Raw genomic sequence first — 26,935 nt, 5'->3', positions numbered from 1 at the left:
TTGAATCTACTGACAGATGCCCAAGTTAACCACCCTCTTCGATCCACGGTGATGTGCCCCACCCACCTATCGCTTTTTATAAATGTGCCCAAGACCACCACCCCTTTCAAGCTGTGCAGATATTTCCAGATAGCTCCTCCCCTTCGATCTGAGGACAGGCGAAGAGCTGACCATCCTTCAAGGGTCTGGGCGCATGGCTGATCCATGGAAGATTCTCTGAGCCTTCCCTTCCCCTTCCTTCTCCAGCATCCAGAATCAATCGAAGGAGGCAATGTCTGCCATTCCAGCAGCAGGGGGTTTGCATGTCTGCTCTGCTCAGGATGCAGATTGAGGTGCCTTGGGCAGGAACGACGAACAATAGATCTGCTAGGCCAGAGTTTCAACTGTGGGCGGTGTAGAACATGTGTCAAGTGGATGCAGCACGGGTAGACATGTGGGGCTCAGTGACCCTCGTCTGGATTGCATTGTTGGAAGCCGAGGACTAATGCTTTTCTCTCTGTCTTTTGTCCACCTCCCTGCAGGGTTCTATTATTAGCAGCCCGCACCCACATCAGAGGATGCCGCCTCCACCGTCGATGCCCCCCCCGCCTGTCGAGGAGTTCAAAGCACAGAGGCCTCCTTCCAACTCCTCGTCCTCCTTTCTGGGGTCTCTCTTTGGTAGCAGGCGCGGCAAAGGTCCGTTCCAGAACCTTCCCAGCTCCATGCACAATCCCCACAGCAACATCCACAACCCCCACATGGCGGCACACAACCCCCATCCATCCATGGCCATGGCCGACAGCCATTCTAAAATCCAGGCGCTCCATGCCCAGTACTGCCACAACCAGCCTGTTATGGCTCAGGCGCCTCCCCCGTACCACCAGCAGATGCCACCAACCATGACCCAGCCACCACCACCTCAACAGCCACCACCGCCGCCACCTCAGCAACGCTATCATGTGCAGACAGGCCCTCAGCACTTCACTCTACAGCGGCAGAAGAGGCCTCCACATATAACACTGCCAAACTCGCCACATCCTCAGTATGTGATGCATGGGCGGCACCCAGGGAACACACCACTGTCGCCACCATCACTATACAGCCCAGTGCCTCAGCACCCCATGACCCACACGTACCCCCAGCACATCCACCAAGGCCCCCAGCACTCTATGCAGAAGCAGCCCCCTAAGCACTTTGTGTTCACCCACCACCCGCAAATGATGGCGCAATCCCACCATGCACTGCAGCACAGCCAGCGCCAGGCAGTGGGCCCGTACCCCATGCACCAGCATCCTATGCAGCATTCCCAGCATGGTGCAGGGCACCCGCAATCCCCCCTCTCTCCCCAGTCCCCAATCCCACCCCACCCCTCCTACCCACCACTACCACCTCCTTCCCCTCATGCTCCACACACCCCACACACACCGCACACCCCACATACTCCTCACACACCACATACTCCTCACACACCACACACTCCACTCACTCCACACACTCCTCTCTCTCCGCACTCCCCGCTGGGCCCAACATCGCCCATCCCGCAGCACGGGCAGCATCATCCAGGACAGCCTGGCCAGCCTTCCTCCAAGCCCAAGCCAGTGAACAGAATCAGCACCGTGGTCTGAGCTGCTGGAACTTGAGACCCTGTTGGAAAAAAGAAGATTGTCCTGCTGGAGCCTTCTGCATTTCCAGGAGAAGAGGCACCCCTCAAGTCACTTGCCCAGTGGGGGGTGAGTCCCTGCCTTCTGACCTGTCCGGCCCCTTCAGGACACAGTATCAGACGCTCTTTCGCCCGTCCACTCCGCCCTGCTGTTTCTTGGCGATGGCATTGTGCTTCCCTTCCACAAAGCTGCCAGATAGCCGTCAGCTCTGGACGTTTCCCCGGGAGTCTTGGGCAGTCTCCCGTACGACAACGGAGATAGACCTCTGGGTGCATAGCTCAGGTGCTTGGCTTGCTTGTTTTCTGACTGGGCACATTTGTGTCTGTTTTTGTTACGGAGAAAAGGCATCCTCAATTCTCTGCTGCTAAGGGGTGCCAGAGGACAGTCTGTACAGGGCTGCGGTCAGTAGCAAATTCCTGGCAAACCTCGTATGCGGCGAGAGCAGATCATGGAAGGAGCACGTGCTGCCATGGTGTCAGATTTGGAAAGCTAGTGAAGTGATGTGATGCGTCCGCTGCCACGGACCCACGCTGCCACGAGCCCATGCTGCCACGGGCCCACGCTGCCATGGGCCCACGCGGCCCCGGGCCCACGCTGCCACGGGCCCACGCTGCGTGCTCTCGTTGGGATCCTGAAGCCCACAGTCCATCAAGCTCTCACACTGAGGGTGTGGTGGGGATGGTAGTTATGCATCCTGCTGCTATGAACGTATTGTCTTAACCCCAGCGTTGTGTGCCATGTTAAGATGTGTGGTACGAGAGCGGGAGGGGATCGTGCATCTGCTGCTCCGTGGGTAGGAAATGGTTGGCTTTACATAGAATTTCCAGGGTGGTAGGAATTTGTCTGTGGCAAGTAAGACCGGTGTCAACTTCTAGTCTCAGGTTAATGCAGTGCCTGAGGTCTCTGCTCCCATGCGATAATGAATCAAGAATCTTCACATGAGACCTTTAGGGGATATCCTTCGAGAGACCCTGGAGAGCACAAGCAGGAGACCCCATGTTGGATAGTGCCCTAGAAAAGCATCATATATCAGGCATAGCCATAGGAAACCATAATACGTAAGGCACAGCCCTAGGAAACCCTCATACATCAGGCAAAGCCCTAGGAAACCCTCATACATCAGGCAAAGCCCTAGGAAACCATCATACATCAGACATAGCCCTAGGAAACCCTCATACATCAGGCAAAGCCCTAGGAAACCATCATACATCAGACATAGCCCTAGGAAACCATCATACATCAGGCAAAGCCCTAGAAAAGCATCATACATCAGACATAGCCCTAGGAAACCATCATACTTCAGGCACAGCCCTAGGAAAGCATCATACATCAGGCATAGCCCTAGAAAAAGCATCATACGTCAGGCACAGTGCAAGATGTCCCCCCTGACAGCCTGGGAGGTTCCCCGGTATGATTCGACAGTGGTAGATCTTAGAGGCCTTTGTTGGATGGAGCTTGTGGTATCTCAACATTGAACATGGGCCACAAGATCTTGTGTGGAGTGTTCCCTTGGACCCCGTCTGTGGGAGAAGCAGGCGTTAGACACTGATGCAGGCCAGGCCGCTCGAAAAAAGGGCCAGAGGGAGTGGGATAGGGAACGTCACTCTTACAGACCTGTGTAGGAAATGTCTCTTGGAGACGCTGCAGAGGACAGTGGCTGCTGTAGGATATATCAATAAGAAGCGATGTGTAGGATACTGCCTCTGCAGACCTGGTAAACCTGCCCGGATTACTTCCCTCTTAGATCGTGTGTAGGATAATGCCCCTATCTACCTGGTATAGGATATTGTCATTGAGACCATGCACAGGAGACTGCCTCAATAGACCCTATATAGGATATTGCCATGGGAGAACCTACGTGGCTTATTACCTCAGTAGACCGGATGAATCATATTGCCCAAGAAGACCCAATGTAAGACGTTGCAGTGAGAGGCCCAACATGTGGTATTTCTCTAGTAGACATTTGTAGGCGATGGCTCTCGTAGACCGGATGGAGGAGATTGCCAAGGGAATCCCTGTGTAGATTTTTTTTCAGGTAGGCCCGGTATAGAGCATTGCCCTGGGAGACCCTCTCAACTGTCGACAGGTGTCGGACACTGCGCCCTGATTGTGGGCGGTTGTTCAGGGCGACTTCCATCTCCCCAAGTTCTCTTTCAAACTGCTTCCCGCCCAGGCTCCTGTGGACCGTCTCCTGTGTGTTCAGTGTTCCCTTGGTTGTGAAGCTCTCGACAAATGCTGCAGCACAATACCATATAGCATTTCAGGTTTTTCTTTCGCTCCCTCCCCCTCGCTCTTTGCCGCTGCTGATCCCTCTTCTTTCATCCCACCCAAAGCCTGAATTTGTTTTACTGACACTTTAATCAAGAAGTGCTGCAGTTTTGGAACTTCCACAGTTAGTCGCTTTGCAACTGTGCCCTATCATTTTCATCCAAGTGATTATATTGTAATAGTGTGTCCAGACACACATTTGGTCTTTACAAAGAAACACACTCCATTAACACGCATGGAAGATATTTTGGGAGGACATTTACTGGAAGGCATGGGTATTGGGGACCTCACACCTACACACCTCCCCAAGCACCTGGACACCCTCTTGGGTGATTAGTGTGCCATAAAAATCAATATAACACAACATAACATAACACACATAACTGCAAGCAGGTGACGGGAGCAGCCCTCAGCTGAAATGGTACGGGTGACCAACATAGGACCAGGAGCAGCAGGCCAATGTCAGATCTTCAGGGTGCCCTCCGAGTGCCCTCCGAATATGACAATCAGTTCCATTAAACCTTGTTGAGTGGCATGGGCCCAGGCGTCCTATGTTGCACACTCCTTCATTTGCGCATACGAAGCCCAGCTAGGTTCATTGTGTTCGTGTAGTTGTGCAACCATTGGGTTAAACAATGCTGTGGGACGTGGCAAGGGAGGGGAATGCTGAGGTTGCTGCTGCCCATCATGGGATCTGTAGAGTCTCTTCTTTGATATCTCTGGCCCCACAAGCCTTTCCAGAATCAGTAACATCTCTTTGCAGATATCTTTTCTATGTTGTTCTGAAAAAAACTTTCAACCAAATCAGCTTTAAGTCCTTGCTTCAAAGATGATCCCGAGCTCACTTAGCAGCTTCCCTTTAAAAATGGAAAAACGCAGGGAACAGAAGCATGTAGGTGGGAAACCTTCTAGTAAAAGGTTTGTAGACGTGTCATTTTAGCAAGGCTACTCCAATATTGCACTAGAGGGACGGTTGACTCTGTTCCTCTGATTGATGGACATCAAGAAATGCTAAAAGGAGAACATGTCACCCAAACTCTGAGGTTATTGAATCCCACCCTAGAGCTCCCAAACTCCATCCCACCTCCTTGTCCACATGGAGATCTCTTACATCATCACCTGCCACCAGGGCTCACCACCTGGATACCAGGCCAACCATTGTAGGTTGCAACTACCGCTCAACCCTAGTCCCTCCTTTCGGATCCTCACTTCACAGCCTCCACCCTCCCTGTAGACTTCCCTGCAGCGTTTGTCCCCCTCGTCACGATAAATGCCCTCCGTTGGTGCTGTGTTTACTGAGTAGCTAGGTTTATGGGGTTTACTTTTCCAAAATAAAAACAGCCAAAGCCCAGATCTTAATCATTAACTCTAGATTCAGTCATTCGCCTTTCCTGAGTAGGAAACTGTGTTGAAGCTCCCACAACGAAGGAGAAGGATCGACACGTATGTGTGTGCTCCTTCCGCATCATAGGATATAGCGAGCCAAAGCCCAATCCAGTGATAGGGAAACCCAGAGAAGAAGGAAACAGTGCACAGTAAAGTGAAAAGGTTTTCGAGAGACATGTTAAACGGGTTCTGCTGAGAAGACTGGCAGACTGGCACGTCTGCTCTTGGGAGAGTTTCCAGACAGTGGCACTTGGCAGAGGTATGCAGGGAGCTCCAGATAGCAGCTTTTCGAGTCATAAACCTTGGAATGTTTCCTGCTGCTCTGTCTTCACTGATGGGTCCCATGGGTCGGCTAGGAGGCTGATGGCCTCATGCATGGTACTATGTGAAGTGAACTTTGTGTTGGAGAGAGGATAAGAGACAGCGATGAAAGGTAAATCATCAGGTTCATATAGAAATTTGATGAACTGTTTTTATGTTCTTTTGATAAGACCCCTTGATGAACAGGACTAGCGTCATTTCTTAGTATTATTAGCTTCATAGCTTCCTCAGTCGTAGAGAAGCTTGTTTCAGTCTAGCCTTCTCCACCCCTCCATGGCTCCTGGCCCCAGTTTCTACTGGGGAGGATGTTTGCTCAGCTTCCCTGTAGCGCTGGGTATGTTTCTGCAGAAGTGGTAAGGAAAGTGATGTCTAGATAATCTCAGACATTCAGAAGTAAAGCGATGATCGGGTGTTGTTTCAGTGGTGACTGTAGGCTCAGAGATGATCATGTGATGTTTGTTGTCATGGTGACTGTGGGAGCCTTATAAACGAGAGTGTGCATGTGTGTGTATTGATGCAACGCTTCCGATGACTGTGGGACCGACTGTTCTTCTGTGGCTCTGAAACTGCACAGCCCACTCTGTCATTTGGCCAGATGTGCATGACAGGATTAGGGAGACCCTGAGTTGATACGAGAACATTTTTGGTGACCCGTGTTCCTTTATTGATCGTTCTGGACGTATGTCTTTAGCAATTTCATTTTGTTCACAAGAGGACAGACCTGTGCAGAGGGAGAGTATTTGTTCTCTGTTGGATATGTCCCCTATTGCGTTCATTGCATTTCTCCCGCATTCGATGACAATCACTGGTCCATGATAAGAAGGTGTCTTCAGCGAGGCAATCCAGATCGTTCAGGATATCAGCGACTCCTGAGTTACTTCAGCCGTCCAAGGCAGAAGGCACCGTTGTAGCATCAGCTTCCCAGGAGCCCTTGAGATATGTTAGTGTGTTTGTGTGCAGTACGTTCAGTCCAGTTCTTGATGAGGCCATGACTACCGAGGGATCCTCGCTGCGAGAGCTCTCGGGAACTGATTGCACTGGATGAGGAGGCCAGTCCTTTGCAAGCCTCTCAGGAGCAGCTGAGAGGGAGGACATCAAGGAGGTTCTACGGCATCATTGAAAGAGTAGGGAAGGTCCCTCTGAATGCCTGGGGGACCGAGCACGAATCGCTCGTGCGCATCTCACCCCTTGGTTTGCATTCCTATTGTCCTCACTCTTTTTGCTGAGTTATTGTCTTAGTGGAAATGTGCAACAGCAGAGAGGAGCGGGGAAAGGCAGGATAGCACATGCATGTATCTTCTCCAAGGGCTAGTCCTTTAACATCTGTCTTCCAAAAGGTGCCCGCACGTCTAGATGTTTTGTTGGCTGTGGGCTGAAGACCTCTTAGCCCATGAAAGATAGCTTGTCAGTGTCTGCAGCGTGCACAGTGGCTGCTCAGTTCCTTCTAGCGGTGAAGAACAGAAGCACCTCTATGGATACTACAGACACGTGCACACGACCCTGCAGGGGGACACATTGGGATCTGCGGAAGCCATCTTCTAGCACTTTCACAAGAAAGTTCTTGCATTTTATCTGAGTCCACCATAACCTCCGTGGATAAGGCGCATCCTGTACTGGTATCAGTGTCAACAATACAGGCCTTCCAGAAGTGGAGGCAATACCCACTTTGGGCTCCATTTTCATTGGGCAATGATTCTACTATCAAATACACCTTAGACAACTAGACCTCAAGTCCCAGCGGAGACCCCGGGAGCTGCCAGAAGATGGCTTCAAGCCTACTCTGGCCACAGCCTAGCTCGAAATGCAGCTGTCCGATGAACTGTGAGCCCTTTGCTCGTCAGGCGTTGGGAGGCAAGTCAAAGAATCTTCAGGGTGGCATGGCGTAGTTAAGGCTGGGTTGGTCTACACAAGTTGCACAACTGCATTTTGTGCACTCTATTATGGAGCGAAAGCTTCTTAAACTGACTGATGCATCTTGCATTTCTGCTTGAAAAACACAAAGTCCTTTTGGAGCATAAAATAACTGTTCGAGGCTTGTGTGGATGTAGCTACACATCCTGTGCATACTCCTGGCGTCTAGTGTGGAGCTAGGATGTATGCAGGTAATTTACTTTGAAGAATTCTTCTCAAGTCATGAGGTACGGTGACTCCACCTGTTGCTGGTAATGCACATGGGCTCCATTGTTAGATTGTCATCTTTCCGCCATCGGGGTCAACTTGTGTGACCGAGCTCTGGATCTATGCTGTTACGGAAATCTCTCAAGGCCTTCTTTGTTCCTCTCCCTTATGCCGGTATTTTTTGCTATCGCTGTCCCCTTTCTCGCATCCAATCAACGTGTGTTGCTTCGTCCGGGTCGGGATTGGAACACCTCATGCTCCCATTTGGACCTCGCCCTTTAGGGCCTCCCCCTTTCGCTTTCCTACTGCAAGCGTGTCTCACTCGTGATGTAATATTGGGCTCAATGTATCAAAATGTCGCAGAAAATCGACGACGATGACACCCCAGACTGCTATGACGCTGAGGATGTCAAGTGTGAACACTATCTGGGACGGTCAACTACCGAGGAGGAGCCTTCCTTGCTTGAAGTCATCTCTGGTTCCAAAGTGAGATCAGAGACTAGCCGCCCGCCTAGCAGGTTGTGAGTATGAACCCCCCTTTCCTCACCCCTCGCACTCCAAGCAGCCCCGGCCTGGGGCCAGGCTTCCAGCCTCGAAGTCCAACAACTGGCTTCCGGTCCACCACTGCCACCCCCAGGGTGGACAAGAAACATAAGGCTACCCCCTCTGACCCGGTCTAAATCAAGGGTCAACTCCCTTCGACTCACTGGTAGGTTGCACTGCCTGTAAACAAGCCGATGCACAGGGCGCCAGCGATGCATCCACGCCGGATAAAAAAAAGCAGATGATTTGACGCAGCTGGAAAACACATCACTGCGCAATCTGCCAACTACTGGTGCATTGCCAATTCCATAGGTTTACTCTCATGTTATGGCAGGGCTCACTGGGATGAGCTGGAAGAGCTCCTTCAACATCTCCCAGATGAGGACGGCAAAAGGGCGCATGAGCTCATCTCTGAAGGCAGCTCTTTCCAATACCACCATCGGATTTGCCCTTGATGCTGCTGACACTGCTCCTCCGCAGACACGCCTGGCTCCGTGTCTCTGGCTTCAAGCCGGATGTTCAGTAGCATCTCCGCAATCTACCCTTTGACAGAGAGCATCTCTTCAGGATGATGAGATACTGGGAACATCAAAAAGGACATGGAGACCACCAAGGTTATGTGCGTCTGCGTCTTCCAAACACCTACCACTCGCGGGTCCTTTTGGCTTTCAGCCTACTGTGGTGGCTCCAAGGCCACGTACCCTGAGGCTTCCACCTCCCAGCACCAGGAGTCCCAGCAGTCCTCCAGCAGGGGTTATTTCTGAGGTGCATGCGTGGCAACGGCGTCAGAGGTAGAGGCAAAGGCAGTACCCCCAAAGGAAATGCCACCACAAAGCGATGACTTACCCCACCTTCCCCGGTCACACAGCCCCTGTCCATGCCAGACTTCGGGGCAACAGGTCACCTCAGACGAGTGAATATTAAAAATCATCCAACACTGTCACTGCTAGGAGCTCCCTCCACTCCTCTCAGCATCTCACCCCGCAGACACGTCCTCTCCCGACAACACCAGCGCCTGTTTCAGGAAGAGGTAGATGCGCTTCTCCTCAAGGGTGCCGAAGAGCCAGTGCCATCACACCTACAAAGCACAGGGGAGTACTCCTTCTACTTACTCATTCACTAGAAAGATGGATCCCTCAGGCCTATCCTGCACCTCCACAAATACATCCTGTCAGAACACTCCCACTTGGACATTCTACACAATGTCCTTCTGCTGCTGCAGCAAGGCGACTTCATGACTGCCCTCGATCTCCGGGACGTCTACTTCCTCATCCCAATTCATCCAGAGCACCTTCGCTAACTCTGGTTTGTGGTAAGTGGCAAACACTATCAGTTCAAGGTGCTGCCATTTGGTGTTATCAGTGCCCCAGGGTGTTTACGAAGTGGTTAGCGCTGATAGCAGCACACCTGCGGCGACAGGGCATCCATGTGTTCTCTTACCTGGACGACTGGCTGATCAAGAGCACAACTCAGCATCAGTGTCTCCTACACACTCTGGCCATCTGTGCCACCAGGTCACACCTCCAACCCCTTCAGATCCAATCCTATCTCCGGGAACTTCTCGACACAGTGGTTAGCAAGGCCTAGCCCAGTCCTGCAAGGGTGCAGTCCTTCCAAGCGTTTGCTCCCTCTTTTTAGCCAGAGCACGGTCAAGACAGTCATGTGCCTCCTTGGCATGATGGCCTCCTGCACTGCCACAGTCCCCCCACAGCAGGTTCCACATGCGCCCGTTGTAGGAATGCCTAGCACAACAATGGTCTCAAGTGGAGGGTCACTGGGAAGATCTAGTGTTGATCGGGAGCCACACCTATCACTCTCTACAGTGGTGGGATACCAACAACCTGTTGTAGGGGTGGCCCTTACAGGACCTCACTGTCCAAGGTCAGTGGGAACCCCATCACCAGGGTCACCACATCAATTACCTGGAGCGGCTAGCCGTCAACCTAGGGTAGAAGGGCTTCCAGGGCCACATTGTGGGCAAGGTAGTCCTCTTCCGGGTACAGAACATTACTGCCAAGTACTATCTACAGTAAAAAGATGGCACTCGCTCTCCCCTGCTGTTGGCATTAGCTCAGAGGGTTTAGCAATGGGCATTCCTGCACAGGGTCAGTCTGCTAGCAGAGTACCTGCCAGGGGTGGACAGTGACTTTGCAGACCTCTTCAGCAGGATGCAGCAAGTCCATGAGTCGTAGCCCCCCCCCATGAGTCCTTCTCCCGTACTCCCGCCAGCAGGGGTTCCCGGACATAGACCTCTTTGCCACTGAAGAAAGCGCAACTTGGCCAAGCTTCGCCTCCAGTTACCCACACCCACAGTCCATGGGCGATGTACTATGGATAAACTAGTCAGGGATATTGGCCTACACTTTTCCGCCTCTCCCATTTCTTCTGTTCAGGGGCTCTGGAAGACATCCCTCATCCTGGTGGCTCCATCTCAGCCACGCGGCCTTGGTTCGCCACACTATTCAAACTCTTGGTAATTCTGCACGAGAGGCTCCCCAACAGGCGGGACCTTTTCACACAGACTGTGGAGAAAGCAGGCCCCCCCATGACACTGAACCTTGCCATCTGGCTCTTGAGATCTATGAGTTTGGAATCTAACCCTTCCTCTGGAATGCATAAACATTCTGAAGGAAGCTTGTAGGCCCACTACTTGTGCCTGTTACGCTGCAAAGTGGAAAAGTATTGTCCTCTACTGTCTCTCATGCCACATCCATCCTTATACAGCCAGGGCCCAAGACATTGTCTGCTATCTTCTACACCTGCAGACATGTGCACTAGCATTCGTGTGTGTTTCGCCAGAGAAGCTGCCGACTTTTTGAATAGGGAGCACATATCCTTCTTCAGGATCCCCGTGATCAAAGTTTTTATGAAAGGTCTGAAAACATTTATCTCCACAAGTTCCTCCGGCCCCTGTGTGGCTCACGGGGCCTCCTTTTGAGCTCTGTTATTCTGGTCCCCTTCGACCCCTCCCCTGGCAGGTGGCTTTCCTTGTCGCATTCACCTCCCTCAGATGTGTTAGTGAGCTCCAGGCTTTAACATTTCAATAGGAGGGCGCCATCTTATCTGTTTGTTAATCAGAACATTCAGGGTTCTATTCTTTATAGCTGTAATCAGTTTTAATCCAAGTATTTTTGTGTAAAATGTTTCTTTGTTGTCAATCAATCTCCAAAAACGTGTACTTTTCCCATAAAAAAATCTTTATTATTTCAGTTTACAACCATCTCTTTTGGCAGCCCAACCAGCGCGTTTCACCCCTTAAAGGGACTTCATCAGGGCCTAGAATAATTACATATGTGCATTATCAGTGGTTAACAGAAATTAAAAATCATTTAACGTTTGTTTGTTGTTTTTCCGATTTCTTAAAACCCTTTCATTTTGTGTAAAAACAAAATTCTTTAAAAACAATTTACTCCTCCGGAATGTGTCACATTCCTGCCAACCCGATTCGAGATCGCCCACTCGCCCTCGGAAGAGCCTTTCTTTCAGGTCCTCAGTGAAAGTGTTATTCTCTGCACTAACCCTAAGGGGCATATTAGCAAGGGCAATAGCGCCGCTTTAGCGGGACCTTTCCCTGCTAAAGCGGCGATAATTCTATCGCCCTATCAGCAAGCTGTCGCTAAAAACAGCAGTTAGCGACAGCTTTCTGACGAAAGCGACCGGTTTGGGTGCCGCTTTGCATGTCAGCGATATTTATCGCTAATGACATGCAAAGTAGCTGTTCCCGACCAACAGACCTGGTAAACAGCCGCTAACAGGCCTATCGCCTCTTAGCAAGGAGGCCCTGGCCCCGGTTAGCAACGAGAAAAGTCGCGTTAACCGGGGTCATCGCCGGTTTTTTAACACCTGCTATTTTCCTTACTTAACCGTACCTGACATGGGGGGTGGATTATGCTGATACGACCACAGGGTCGTATCAGCAAGGTTTTCCCCCTTCCCCATGCAACATCGCTGATTTTGTCGCGATGTTGGCCCTTTCCTCCCGCTATCGCTGGAATATTTATCGCCATAGCGCTAATTGTTGCTAATGCAGCGTTAGCGTGGCGATATATTCCAGCGATAGCTGGCGATAAAAAATTTCGCGCTAGGCGCGCTCAGCGATATTTATCGCAGTTTGTTGCTAATATGGCCTTAAGGTGATGTCTCCCTTCCACCTTAAGCAATCTATGGAGTTACCTGTATTCTTCCCACAACTTGATTTGGTTGCAGAAAGAGCTCTCCACACTCTGGATATTAAGAGTGCCGTTATGTGCTATGTGGCTAGAAAAAAACCCTTATGTAAGACTCAACAGCTCTTTGTTACCTTCTCAATTCTGCCCAAGAGTCTCTCTCTTTCTAAATCGGGCATTGCCAGTTACAATATTAAATCTTTTTACTCATGTTATGCAAAAGCCAAGAGACCATTGCCTATACCCCAGAACCCACTCTACCCATAAAAAAGTGCTTCTATGGCCTTCTTAGGGAACATCCCCACAGCTGCTATCTGCAAAGCAGCCGCCTGGTCTATACCACACACTTCAGAAAACCTACTGTGTCGATGTATTAGCTTGCCAACAAGCCATTGTTGGCCAGGCTGTGTTCAGTACACTTTCTCACTCTTCTGCAACATACTCAGGTTAGCCACAATTTAAGGGAGTACAGCTTTACGGTCTATGCACGGCATGTGTATCTACAACCACACATGCCTCGAACAGAAATTGTTACCCAGTAAGCAGCTGTGTGTGGCATGTAGTGCTGTAGATTCACATGCACCCACCCTCCTCCCCAAAAACATTTGGATGTTGCAGACGCTTTTTCCTTTACTACTGCAGAGTGATCCCTCTTTTCGCTAGCACTGCCCTCCATTTCCATCCTCACCCGCCAGGTGGAAAACAATCTGACTGTGGAGCCGACACCCACGAGCGTTACCAGCAATGGGCAGAGCCACCCACTCGCGACTTAAGACTTCTTTGAAGAAACACAGCTTGTACACATCTAGGCCCAGCACTAGACGGTAGGAGTATGAACAGCGTGTGAATCAACAGCTCTACATGCCACAAACAGATGCTTACAAGGTAAGTAACGTTCTCACACTGAAGTTTCTATGAGGACTAGGGATAAAAATGTGAAGAAATAAACTCTCTTTTAAATAGTTCCTAAATATCTCTAGGGGTGTTCTAAGAGAGGATCATCCTCTGTGCCCTGGTATGGGTCTCTCCTCGGGGGTGATCCATACGGCTTCCACATGGGCTTCTGTGCAGGTTTATGCACTGGAGTCGACATGTTCGTCTTTTGTGGGGGGCTGATTCAAGTGTTGAGACCCTGTGGTTGGTGACTGAAGGGGAGGGAGAGCCCTTGAATGTCTGATGGAGACGATATTAAAAATCTCATGTCCTGCCACTGCCCCTTCCTCTGTGGGCATACCTGTGCCACCGCCCCATCCTCTGTGGGCATACCTGTGTCACCGCCCCTTCCTCTGTGGGCATACCTATGTCACCGCCCCTTCCTCTGTGGGCATACCTATGTCATCGCCCCTTCCTCTGTGGGCATACCTATGTCACCGCCCCTTCCTCTGTGGGCATACCTATGTCACCGCCCCTTCCTCTGTGGGCATACCTATGTCACCGCCCCTTCCTCTGTGGGCATACCTATGTCATCGCCCCTTCCTCTGTGGGCATACCTATGTCACCGCCCCTTCCTCTGTGGGCATACCTATGTCACCGCCCCTTCCTCTGTGGGCATACCTATGTCACCGCCCCTTCCTCTGTGGGCATATCTATGTCACCGCCCCTTCCTCTGTGGGCATACCTATGTCACCGCCCCTTCCTCTGTGGGCATACCTATGTCACCGCCCCTTCCTCTGTGGGCATATCTATGTCACCGCCCCTTCCTCTGTGGGCATACCTATGTCACCGCCCCTTCCTCTGTGGGCATACCTGTCTTTATTTCATTTTTACGCATTTCCTCCTGCTTCTCCAGTAAAAACAGACGTAATAAAAATTGCAGTTGGGGGCGTATACCCTCCCCGCGCACAACATTCCGGTCATTCAATGATTCGATGTCTAACCTTCAATCCTCGCTTAACTATCAAGTGCCTTCATCCCACACCATAGGTCAACCATCTGTCAATGGCTTATTAACCTCTCCTGATACCTGTTGTACTGAAGTACCGGTGGCATGCCATAGACGGGAGTATTTCACACCAATGCTGTGTGCAACCAACCTTTAAAATCATATTTACCAAGGGTCTAATCCACATGTGCTCACCAAGTACATGCGCATATCCGTAACAAGGCTTTCTGAAGCGGGCAGAAGACAACCGAAAGCATCATACAACGATTCCACGGAGTGTCGTGGGGAAAGGTTTAGTGGAGCCTCCATGGAGTGCATGCACTGGTGGATGCGATGGCTCAGGATCTCTTACAGGCGATGTCCACGGAGTGTCGTGGGGAAAGGTTTAGTGGAGCCTCCATGGAGTGCATGCACTGGTGGATGCGATGGCTCAGGATCTCTTACAGGCGATGTCCACGGAGTGTCGTGGGGAAAGGTTTAGTGGAGCCTCCATGGAGTGCATGCACTGGTGGATGCGATGGCTCATGATCTCTTACAGGCGATGTCCACGGAGTGTCGTGGGGAAAGGTTTAGTGGAGCCTCCATGGAGTGCATGCACTGGTGGATGCGATGGCTCAGGATCTCTTACAGGCGATGTCCACGGAGTGTCGTGGGGAAAGGTTTAGTGGAGCCTCCATGGAGTGCATGCACTGGTGGATGCGATGGCTCAGGATCTCTTACAGGCGATGTCCATGGAGTGTCGTGGGGAAAGGTTTAGTGGAGCCTCCATGGAGTGCATGCACTGGTGGATGCGATGGCTCAGGATCTCTTACAGGCGATGTCCACGGAGTGTCGTGGGGAAAGGTTTAGTGGAGCCTCCATGGAGTGCATGCACTGGTGGAGGCTTTAGCTCAGGATCTCTCACAGGCGATGTCCACGGAGTGTCGTGGGGAAAGGTTTAGTGGACGGTCTAAGAAGTGCATGCACTGGTGGATGCGATGGCTCAGGATCTCTTACAGGCGATGTCCATGGAGTGTCGTGGGGAAAGGTTTAGTGGAGCCTCCATGGAGTGCATGCACTGGTGGATGCGATGGCTCAGGATCTCTTACAGGCGATGTCCACGGAGTGTCGTGGGGAAAGGTTTAGTGGAGCCTCCATGGAGTGCATGCACTGGTGGATGCGATGTCTCAGGATCTCTTACAGGCGATGTCCATGGAGTGTCGTGGGGAAAGGTTTAGTGGAGCCTCCATGGAGTGCATGCACTGGTGGATGCGATGGCTCAGGATCTCTTACAGGCGATGTCCACGGAGTGTCGTGGGGAAAGGTTTAGTGGAGCCTCCATGGAGTGCATGCACTGGTGGATGCGATGGCTCAGGATCTCTTACAGGCGATGTCCACGGAGTGTCGTGGGGAAAGGTTTAGTGGAGCCTCCATGGAGTGCATGCACTGGTGGATGCGATGGCTCAGGATCTCTTACAGGCGATGTCCATGGAGGGTCGTGGGGAAAGGTTTAGTGGAGCCTCCATGGAGTGCATGCACTGGTGGATGCGATGGCTCAGGATCTCTTACAGGCGATGTCCATGGAGTGTCGTGGGGAAAGGTTTAGTGGAGCCTCCATGGAGTGCATGCACTGGTGGATGCGATGGCTCAGGATCTCTTACAGGCGATGTCCATGGAGTGTCGTGGGGAAAGGTTTAGTGGAGCCTCCATGGAGTGCATGCACTGGTGGATGCGATGGCTCAGGATCTCTTACAGGCGATGTCCACGGAGTGTCGTGGGGAAAGGTTTAGTGGAGCCTCCATGGAGTGCATGCACTGGTGGATGCGATGGCTCAGGATCTCTTACAGGCGATGTCTATGGAGTGTCGTGGGGAAAGGTTTAGTGGACGGTCTAAGAAGTGCAGGCACTGGTGGGCGCTATGGCTCAGGTACTCCTACGGAAGATGTCCGCGGAGTACTGTGGAGAAAGGTTTAGTGAGCAGTCCATGAAGTGCAGGCACTGGTGGGCGCTATGGCTCAGAAAGTCTGGCTCTGGACTATTGTTGGGGAAGAGATTTAGTTGGTGCTCCCGGGAGTGCACGTGTGGGGGGGGGGGTGATTGATCAGGGATTGTGTTTGCAGCCAATGTCGCTTGAGTGGACCCTCCATGAAGTGCACGGGTTGGTGGAAACTGTGACTCATCGAGTCTAGCTCTGGATTGTCGCCGAGTGAGATGGTTAAGACACATTCTAGTAGTCAATGAGTGTTAATCCTAAATAATTCTTGCTGCGAAGGAAGGGAGTCTTACGATGAAGTTCTAAATCTGCTGGTCAGGAATGGAAAGGTGCAAAAACAGGCTACCTCTGTCCGTAGTGGAAGGTGCAGGGTTACCTCTTTCAGAGCCACAGATCGCTGCTGCTGGTCTTCTAAAGAGGGAAGACTGGAATGGGATGGTGGTGGTGGTGGCAGTGGTGGTGACGCTGGGCAGAAGTCCTGTCAGACATAGGGCAGTGACACTCATCCAGATGGAGACAGGAGGCCCTCCGCTCACACTCACACTCTGAGTCTCTTCCCGTACTCATACGACAGCGTCTTTCCTACTTAAAAAAATGCAGGTTAGAACTCTGGAAAAAATGTAGTTACACAAAATATGTATGAACAAATCACTATTTCTAATATTTTATTTCATAAATAAATATATATATATATATAAACATTAAAAAAATCTATATTCTGTATCCCAGGCCAGGTATCGGTGTTACTTGTTATCGCTGAGACACTCTGTGTCTGGTTTGCACATGTCTTGACAATTTGGGGTGCGGAGAGCTATGAAGGGAAGTTGCAGTCGTTTTTTTATAATGTCATTGTTTCCTTTTGAGCGTTTTATCATATTTGTTTGATCTCTTGCAGGGTTTTCTCCATGCTCAATAATTGATTTTGTGTAAGCTGCACTAAAATGTAGAGAACATGTCTTAAAACAGGAAACAGTGTGGTCTGAGAAGCCCCTTGCATGGGGTTTTTGGGGAGAAGTGTGCTGTGGGGGAGGGGAGTGGGTTGGCAGCTGCATTCATTGGTTTGAAAGTATTGATCACACATGGTTGTTCACCGTCGGATCCTCTGTAGAGTGCAGCGCGCATCAATTATTGTCTTAGGCAAGGATTCTCGATCTCTTTTCTTTTGTAGTAAAACACATTGGTAACCTCTCAGCACGTTTATGGCCTACACCATTGACTACCCAAGTGATGTTTCTATTGGGTAAATGACTCTAGCTAGCCTGCAAGCTAGGTATCAACTAGACTTCTAGTTACAACTGCAAGGAAGACCTCAACTAGGCCTCTAGTTACAAGTGCAAGGAAGAACTCAACTAGGCCTCTAGTTACAAGTGCTAGGAAGATCTCAAGCAGGCCTCTAGTTACAAGTGCAAGGAACAACTCAACTAGGCCTCTAGTTACAAGTGCAAGGAAGAACTCAACCAGGCCTCTAGTTTCAAGTGCAAGGAAGAACTCAACTAGGCCTCTAGTTACAAGTGCTAGGAAGATCTCAACCAGGCCTCTAGTTACAAGTGCAAGGAACAACTCAACTAGGCCTCTAGTTACAAGTGCAAGGAAGAACTCAACCAGGCCTCTAGTTACAAGTGCAAGGAAGATCTCAACCAGGTCTCTAGTTACAAGTGCAAGGAAGAACTCAACTAGGCCTCTAGTTACAAGTGCAAGGAAGAACTCAACCAGGCCTCTAGTTACAAGTGCAAGGAAGATCTCAACCAGGCCTCTAGTTACAAGCGCAAGGAAGAACTCATCTAGGCCTCTAGTTACAAGTGCAAGGAAGAACTCAACCAGGCCTCTAGTTACAAGTGCAAGGAAGATCTCAACCAGGCCTCTAGTTACAAGTGCAAGGAAGAACTCAACTAGGCCTCTAGTTACAAGTGCAAGGAAGATCTCAACCAGGTCTCTAGTTACAAGTGCAAGGAAGAACTCAACTAGGCCTCTAGTTACAAGTGCAAGGAAGAACTCAACCAGGCCTCTAGTTACAAGTGCAAGGAAGATCTCAACCAGGTCTCTAGTTACAAGTGCAAGGAAGAACTTAACTAGGCCTCTAGTTACAAGCGCAAGGAAGATCTGAACTAGGCCTCTAGTTACAAGTGCAAGGAAGAACTCAACCAGGCCTCTAGTTACAAGCGCAAGGAAGAACTCAACTAGGCCTCTAGTTACAAGTGCAAGGAAGATCTCAACCAGGTCTCTAGTTACAAGTGCAAGGAAGAACTCAACTAGGCCTCTAGTTACAAGTGCAAGGAAGAACTCAACCAGGCTTCTAGTTACAAGTGCAAGGAAGATCTCAACCAGGCCTCTAGTTACAAGTGCAAGGAAGATCTCAACCAGGTCTCTAGTTACAAGTGCAAGGAAGAACTAAACCAGGCCTCTAGTTACAAGTGCAAGGAAGATCTCAACCAGGTCTCTAGTTACAAGTGCAAGGAAGAACTCAACCAGGCCTCTAGTTACAAGTGCAAGGAAGATCTCAACCAGGTCTCTAGTTACAAGTGCAAGGAAGAACTCAATCAGGCCTCTAGTTACAAGTGCAAGGAAGATCTCAACCAGGTCTCTAGTTACAAGTGCAAGGAAGAACTCAACTAGGCCTCTAGTTACAAGTGCAAGGAAGAACTCAACCAGGCCTCTAGTTACAAGTGCAAGGAAGATCTCAACCAGGCCTCTAGTTACAAGTGCAAGGAAGAACTCAGTAAGGCCTCTAGTTACAAGTGCAAGGAAGAACTCAACTAGGCCTCTAGATACAAGTGCAAGGAAGAACTCAACCAGGTCTCTAGTTACAAGTGCAAGGAAGAACTCAGTAAGGCCTCTAGTTACAAGTGCAAGGAAGAACTCAACTAGGCCTCTAGTTACAAGTGCAAGGAAGCACTCAACTAAGCCTCTAGTTACAAGTGCAAGGAAGAACTCAACTAGGCCTCTAGTTACAAGTGCAAGGAAGAACTCAACTAGGCCTCTAGTTACAAGTGCAGGGAAGAACTCAACTAGGCCTCTAGTTACAAGTGCAAGGAAGAACTCAACTAGGCCTCTAGTTACAAGTGCAAGGAAGAACTCAACCAGGCCTCTAGTTACAAGTGCAAGGAAGAACTCAACTAGGCCTCCAGTTACAAGTGCAAGGAAGAACTCAACCAGGCCTCAACTAGGCCTCTAGTTACAAGTGCAAGGAAGAACTCAACCAGGTCTCTAGTTACAAGCGCAAGGAAGAACTCAACCAGGTCTCTAGTTACAAGTGCAAGGAAGAACTCAACCAGGCCTCTAGTTACAAGCGCAAGGAAGAACTCAACCAGGCTCCTAGTTACAAGTGCAAGGAAGAACTCAGTAAGGCCTCTAGTTACAAGTGCAAGGAAGAACTCAACCAGGCCTCTAGTTACAAGTGCAAGGAAGAACTCAACTAGGCCTCTAGTTACAAGTGCAAGGAAGAACTCAACCAGGCCTCTAGTTACAAGTGCAAGGAAGAACTCAACCAGGCCTCTAGTTACCAGTGCAAGGAAGAACTCAACTAGGCCTTTAGTTACAAGTGCAAGGAAGAACTCAACTAGGCCTCTAGTTACAAGTGCAAGGAAGATCTCAACTAGGCCTCTAGTTACAAGTGCGAGGAAGAACTCAACCAGGCCTCTAGTTTCAAGTGCAAGGAAGAACTCAACTAGGCCTCTAGTTACAAGTGCAAGGAAGAACTCAACCCGGCCTCTAGTTGCAAATGTGTGGAGGCATGTTCTATGCCAAAGATAAAACTGCAACCACCCATCATTCTGCTGCCTCCTCAAGTAGAGGTCGAACCCCTCAAGTAGGCTGACCGAGCAATGGCTGGAGAATGGCCAGGCAGGTGCTGACATCAGGGTGGCGGTGGATTCATTGCCATGCTGATGTCCCTGTGTTGTCTACTGTTCACCCCTGTATCTGTACTTGCCTTACGGATGGTCCCAGTGGCCTGAACAGTAGATGCAATAAAGGGTGAAGGAATGTAGGGTCCCTCACCGTCTTGCCTTACTAACCGGTGATGCTTATATCGGACAAGTAGTGACTTGTGCCTGGTGACCCACTAATGGAGGCAGGTGATCGGTGCATCCCACCCCCAATGGTGGCCAGGACAGGGACAGCGAGGGGGAGTCTTATGCTGTCATCCACGGAGACCCTAATGAGCAGAAGAGAGGAACTCCGACTAAGTCCCTCCACTCACTCTTCAGGAAGGAGGTTAATGCCCTGACAAGATGTGATCATTTGTCCCCTCTGGTCTGGTCTTATCGTGGAATCTGCATGCAGTTTTACAACCAAATGCTTGGTTCTTTCTCCACTGCTTATATGAGGGTTTCTTCTGCATTTACTCTTACATCATCCTCAAATGTTTTGGAGTTGCTACACAAAACATGGCTGGTAGGTCTTGCTGGTGATGAAAAATGCCTGCTGGTTGGCCCCTGGTTTGTCATGAGAGGATTCTTGAAAATGTAGGGCCTTCTTGGCTCTTAAACCTAAAGTGCTGAAGATCAGGGAATTGAAGATTTTGAGTACAGAAGCCGTGAGGTCGGGGTGATCTAAGTTTCTCCCTCGGTTCCTCAGAGTCTCCTTCTCGTCAGTGTGGGACCGTTAGCCACAGATAAAACTACACCAGCTGCAGAATCTCTTTATGAGTCAAAGTTCACTTCACCCGCCGTCCGGGGTTTGGAAAATATAAACATCTGAGGATGTCTGATGACCCCGCAGCGGTGCATTATGCTTTAAAAGTCATTACGAAGCCTCTAGCACCAAGAATTATTTGTACCCTAATATAAGATGAAGCATCCACAGTCCACCTTGCAGAACGAGTCAAGACTAACAGCACTATAGACAGCTTAAGCGCTTGTGTACACAAGTATTGATGACACCTCGTGACTCCGGCTCCTTTTCAAGTGCTGCACTCGTGCAGTTGTGGAGTTCCGTCTGGTTGCAGCCTACAGGAGAAGAGGTAGGTTTGCCTCATGATGAGGGGGAGATTATCCTGTGGACTGTGAGAGGAGCTGTTCAGGATATCCATGTGTCCTCCAAGCTGACACGGTGAAGTGTCATGACTGCCATCTCGAAGTTTGGAAAGAAACTTGCCATAAAAATTGAAAAATGAAAGAACCAGACAAAACATATCTTTTTTCAGCCTTGAACATGTTTTTTTGTAACAGGCATTGGTTCTTCAACAAGTCCTTCATGACAGCTTTTGTCATTTCGACTCATGATCAATGCTTGACAAACAGTGTAAGTCCAGAATGTCCCGGTGCTTCGCGGAGGGATCCTGTTGCACCAGCCTCGGCAACAAAGGGTCCGAGGAGCGGCATTGTAAGGTGATGGGGTTTACAATGGAAGATCATCCGGGAAAGAACTGAGGACTTCATGCTGCGAGGATTGCAGGCCAGCGCGTTACACCAGCTGTGGGACCCATTGCTGGAGGCTCCGGCTTGGTGGTGGTGACTGTAAAGTGCAGGATATCCTTGCCTACCAGCCACGTTCGACCTTTTGAAAGGAACCAAAGAGATACCCTGTGGAGAAACATGTATTAGCTCAGCAGTGAAAACTAGATTGGTCAAACGCCGACTGCATCCTATCTCTTCAGGAACCCCTTAAAAGATCTCGTGAAAAACCAAAGAACGCATAAAAGGCATCATTCCTCGGTTGTGAATTCAACAGATCTCATACAATACACGTGTGTACTTTTTATCTCCAGGTACTCAATACACACACTGGTCAAGCTGTGTCAACAGCCAGAGACGTCTGAGGGCCTCTGTTCCCCAAGAGGTTTACTTTAAACTACATCCAGCCAGGCATCTGTTGAACTTTAAACTACATCCAGCCAGGCATCTGTTGAACTTTAAACTACATCCAGCCAGGCATCTGTTGAACTTTAAACTACATCCAGCCAGGCATCTGTTGAACTTTAAACTACATCCAGTCAGGCATCTGTTCAACTTTAAACTACATCCAGCCAAGCATCTGTTCAACTTTAAACTACATCCAGTCAGGCATCTGTTCAACTTTAAACTACATCCAGCCAAGCATCTGTTCAACATTAAACTACATCCAGCCAGGCTTCCGTTGAACTTTAAACTACATCCAGCCAGGCTTCTGTTGAACTTTAAACTACATCCAGCCAGGCATCTGTTCAACTTTAAACTACATCCAGCCAGGCATCTGTTCAACTTTAAACTACATCCAGCCAGGCTTCTGTTGAACTTTAAACTACATCCAGCCAGGCATCTGTTGAACTTTAAACTACATCCAGCCAGGCTTCTGTTGAACTTTAAACTACATCCAGCCAGGCATCTGTTGAACTTTAAACTACATCCAGTCAGGCATCTGTTGAACTTTAAACTACATCCAGCCAGGCCTCTGTTGAACTTTAAACTACATCCAGTCAGGCATCTGTTGAACTTTAAACTACATCCAGCCAGGCCTCTGTTGAACTTTAAACTACATCCAGTCAGGCATCTGTTCAACTTTAAACTACATCCAGCCAGGCTTCTGTTGAACTTTAAACGACATCCAGCCAGGCTTCTGTTGAACTTTAAACTACATCCAGCCAGGCATCTGTTGAACTTTAAACGACATCCAGCCAGGCTTCTGTTGAACTTTTAACAACATCCAGCCAGGCTTCTGTTGAACTTTAAACTACATCCAGCCAGGCTTCTGTTGAACTTTAAACTACATCCAGTCAAGCATCTGTTGAACTTTAAACTACATCCAGCCAGGCTTCTGTTGAACTTTATACTACATCCAGCCAGGCATCTGTTGAACTTTAAACTACATCCAGCCAGGCATCTGTTGAACTTTAAACTACATCCAGTCAGGCTTCTGTTGAACTTTAAACTACATCCAGCCAGGCTTCCGTTGAACTTTAAACTACATCCAGCCAGGCATCTGTTCAACTTTAAACTACATCCAGCCAGGCATCTGTTCAACTTTAAACTACATCCAGCCAGGCATCTGTTCAACTTTAAACTACATCCAGCCAGGCTTCTGTTCAACATTAAACTACATCCAGCCAGGCATCTGTTTAACTTTAAACTACATCCAGCCAGGCTTCTGTCCAACATTAAACTACATCCAGTCAGGCTTCTGTTGAACTTTAAACTACATCCAGCCAGGCTTCCGTTGAACTTTAAACTACATCCAGCCAGGCATCTGTTCAACTTTAAACTACATCCAGCCAGGCTTCTGTTCAACATTAAACTACATCCAGCCAGGCATCTGTTGAACTTTAAACAACATCCAGCCAGGCTTCCGTTGAACTTTAAACTACATCCAGCCAAGCATCTGTTGTTCAACATTAAACTACATCCAGCCAGGCTTCTGTTAAACTTTAAACTACATCCAGCCAGGCATCTGTTGAGGCCAAGGATGGCTGTTCCATCAAAACTGAGCAATCTTCAAATTTGAAAATTGCTCTCTATGACCTTCAAACAGAGCAGATGCTGCCTCAGAGACCTGTGAGGAGCGCTGTCCCTTCTTCCCCTCAGTGGGAACCAGTGTTCAGTGGCATCTGGCCAGCATTTGTAAATGAAGGTTGATCTATTGACGACTCGGCATCGAGGGAAAGACCTGGTTGCTAATAAATTCATTGAAGTGTCATTTATGAAGTATTTTTCAAAGGTCTACAAAAGAAATACCCTTTACGCACAGAAATCCCCTTCCTTCTGAGGTAAATGTGTTTACTCCTCTTTGAGCATGCGCTCTTCAGATTAAAATGCATTATTTGAAGGTTATTGTAAGTTAACTGTACCCTCTGCTAGGAAATGCAGCGGAGCTCTTGCTTTGATCTTTTGCAAGCCTTGTACAGTCTTTCTTAGTATTAAAGTGGTCTCCAGAGTCAGTCCTCTTTAGCTACTCCTTTATTTGCTAGTTTTCTTCCCAGACTCTGAACCCTGAGAGGAACAATTGTTTCTATTCTGTGGTTGCGACCAGGGCGTGTGGATATTAAAATGAGGATAAGAGACTGGAAGCTAAAACACTTTCCTTGCTTTTGTCCCCAGAAGGCATTAGGTTCAAATGCCTGATGACCAAGCGTTGTGTCCCGGAGCATCCCCAGGTACATCCAAGGTGAAGGATACAACTGGAGGCCTCTTTTGCTAAACATTCATCTAGCAGAATTGATCACATGCAGCCGCATGGAAATACACGGATATCTACTGTAAGCATAACGGCAAAGGAATTCAGTCAAAAGCTGATCAAGGCACAAGTCCTGGCCACTCTCCTGTCCACTTCTACCTGAATAAAGTTTGGAATGCCTGGAAGGGCTAGTATTGGAGAAGAAAAGGCTACATATTGGTAAACTCTCTGCTAAAATAGCTTCTTTCTCCTTAGTGCATTTCATAGACTCCGGTTCCACCTTTCCTTCCCCCAGCTTGTCATGAAGCTCTTTGTACCATCTTTACCACCCTCAACAGTCTAATCTCAGAAGTGAGGCGTGTGGAGCGCCAAACGGGAGAGCTGTTTGTAGCATTTGAGACAGGTCAACGTGTGGGCCTTATTGTGCTGAGAGGTTGCTGAGTGTCCTACTTCTTAAAAGGGTTCCAGGATCCTACCCTGATGCAGTGCAATTCATCATCCAAGCTGTAGGTCTGTGGAAGAGCCGTATCTGCTGGAAAGGGCTTCAGAGTTGCTGTGACTTTTAACTTGAGCATTAACGGTGATTTCCAGCTTTTGACGAATGCTGCTGCCGCCTCGCTACCCTCTCTTTTATGATTTTAGTTTTGATTTTAGCTACGCGGCAGCATTCTGAATGATTGTCATAGGATTATGAAGATCTGCAAGGATGCTTTGGGTGCTGTCCACACTCATCTTCAAGTGTGTCATCTTGAAGTTGACTGCAGCAGAAGGAAGTGACTGGTGCTGTGGACTCCTCTGGGACCTCCCTCAGTCACACATGCATGAGCTGCATCGTCCGCTCCTCGTGACCGCTGCCTCGCTCAGTCTAAGATGGCCAAGTCTTCCTCTTGTGTCCCAGCATGTTCTCTGGCATGGCAGGCCCTCGGCGCCGCTGCCATGGCGCTGTACAGACCATGTGTATAGAGACCACACGTGTCATTATTTCCTATGGAATGGGTCTGATTGTGACAATCTTTGTGGAGCCTGCCTGGGGGGGAATGTGCGTGGCAAAGGCCCACCCCCTTTGCGGGCCACTTTAATTTTCTTCGTTCTTGCATTTCTTTTGATAATTGCAGGTTCTGCAGATGCTGACAGTCTGTTGTACACCTGGATCTAACATGTACATACTGTGTATATCTGATGCCTTGTCAATGAAAACCTCTTCTTGGTGTGAACAATTCAAGTCTTCTGTGTTTCTTTTGGTTGTTTCTTTTGGTTGTGCGCGCGCATGGGGAGGCTGTGAGTAGTGGCGACATATTCAGGGTTTTGTGTCCAGTGCCGCACAATGTCTGTAGTCCTTCTTTGCACTCTCAGTACGCCCCAGTACCCTGCGTACTGACATCGTGTCCATCAGGAGATCTCCACTGATAGTCGCAAACACTGAATACTCACTCCTCAGTACGCCCCAGTACCCTGCGTACTGACATCGTGTCCATCAGGAGATCTCCACTGATAGTCGCAAACACTGAATACTCCTCCAGACACTGAATCTCGTAGAACCCTTAAAGGATGTATCTTTTATAAAATAAAAGTCACATTGGAAGTAAGTCCATTTCCACAGGTGTGTCCTCTGCCGCAGGGGCTCACTGTATGTAATATGCTTTTATTATTTAAAGGCAGGTCATGTCAGTGCGCCACCAGATTGGAACCAGGGAGTGAGATCAGTTCCTTGACTTCCTTGAATGAGGCAGGCGGAGCAGATGGCTGCAGAACACTAGAAGTGAATTGTTGTGTCCTGAGAGCAGCAGCCGCCCCAGTGTCCATCAAGCCTGCCCAGACACTTCATTCAGTTCTCTTGCGACTCCTGCACACGCCCTGAGCATTGTGATCCGTGTTAACATTGTCCTGAGGGGAAACCTCTTGCTCTGTGATTTTTGTCTCACTCCGTCTGTGCCCTGCAGCTGAGAAGGATCATTTCAACGTTATCTTCATCATTGTGTTTCCAACCTGTTCGATGTGAGCGCTTCCTTTCGTCCTTTGAGAAGTTCCTTCTAGCTGAGGCCGGTAATCAGCGAAGGGCCGCATCCTCCACGTCCTGTCTGTCTGTCTGACAGCCACTGCGTGATGGCTGGATTGTGTCAAGGCACATCATGGAGGACACAGATGGGAGGGGAGGGTATCCGACTGAGAAGATTCTTGAGCCTGATGAGAGGACTCCTTTGCAGAAGCTGTGCCCAGTGACCCGCCCTAGGTCATCTCAGCGACACTACAGAGCTGGCCTCTGCCCAGTCTCACTCTTCTGTTCTGGGCAGGGAGGAGTGCCAATGTCCCACCCCAAGGTGATGCTCAGACTCTTATTGCCATCACGCTCGAGAGGGGCCCATCAGAGTCATCACATGCAGCGCTGTCAGGAATCACGTCACTGGTCAAAAGCTCATCACGAACAAGCACAGGAATGTCGAGGATACATTGATAGAGAAAGTCTGATCGACGGCAAAGGTAATGTGAACATTGTCACAGTCTAAAGATCTAATAATGTCAGGGTCAGCGGTATCTGTGACACTGATATCAGGAT

At 49.4% G+C, this 26,935-nt stretch overlaps 1 protein-coding gene across 3 annotated transcripts in view; it reads left to right on the top strand.

Annotated features, from left to right (window-relative positions):
* IQSEC2 (IQ motif and Sec7 domain ArfGEF 2) overlaps positions 1-25,598 on the top strand; it is a 559,465-nt gene extending 533,867 nt beyond the window's left edge. For all 3 annotated transcript variants that reach the window (XM_085629906.1, XM_085629904.1, XM_085629905.1), the window contains one exon: positions 522-25,598. In XM_085629906.1, coding sequence (XP_085486032.1) covers positions 522-1,604 — 1,083 coding nt within the window. In that variant the 3' untranslated portion in view covers positions 1,605-25,598. The remainder of the gene's footprint in view (positions 1-521) is intronic.
* The last annotated feature ends 1,337 nt before the right edge of the window (positions 25,599-26,935 follow it).

The sequence above is a fragment of the Triturus cristatus genome, chromosome 10, assembly GCF_964204655.1.
Source record: "Triturus cristatus chromosome 10, aTriCri1.1, whole genome shotgun sequence".
Classification (NCBI taxonomy): domain Eukaryota; kingdom Metazoa; phylum Chordata; class Amphibia; order Caudata; family Salamandridae; genus Triturus; species Triturus cristatus.
The sequence above is the reverse complement of the archived record's forward strand: the minus strand, read 5'-3'. Positions and strand labels throughout refer to the sequence as shown.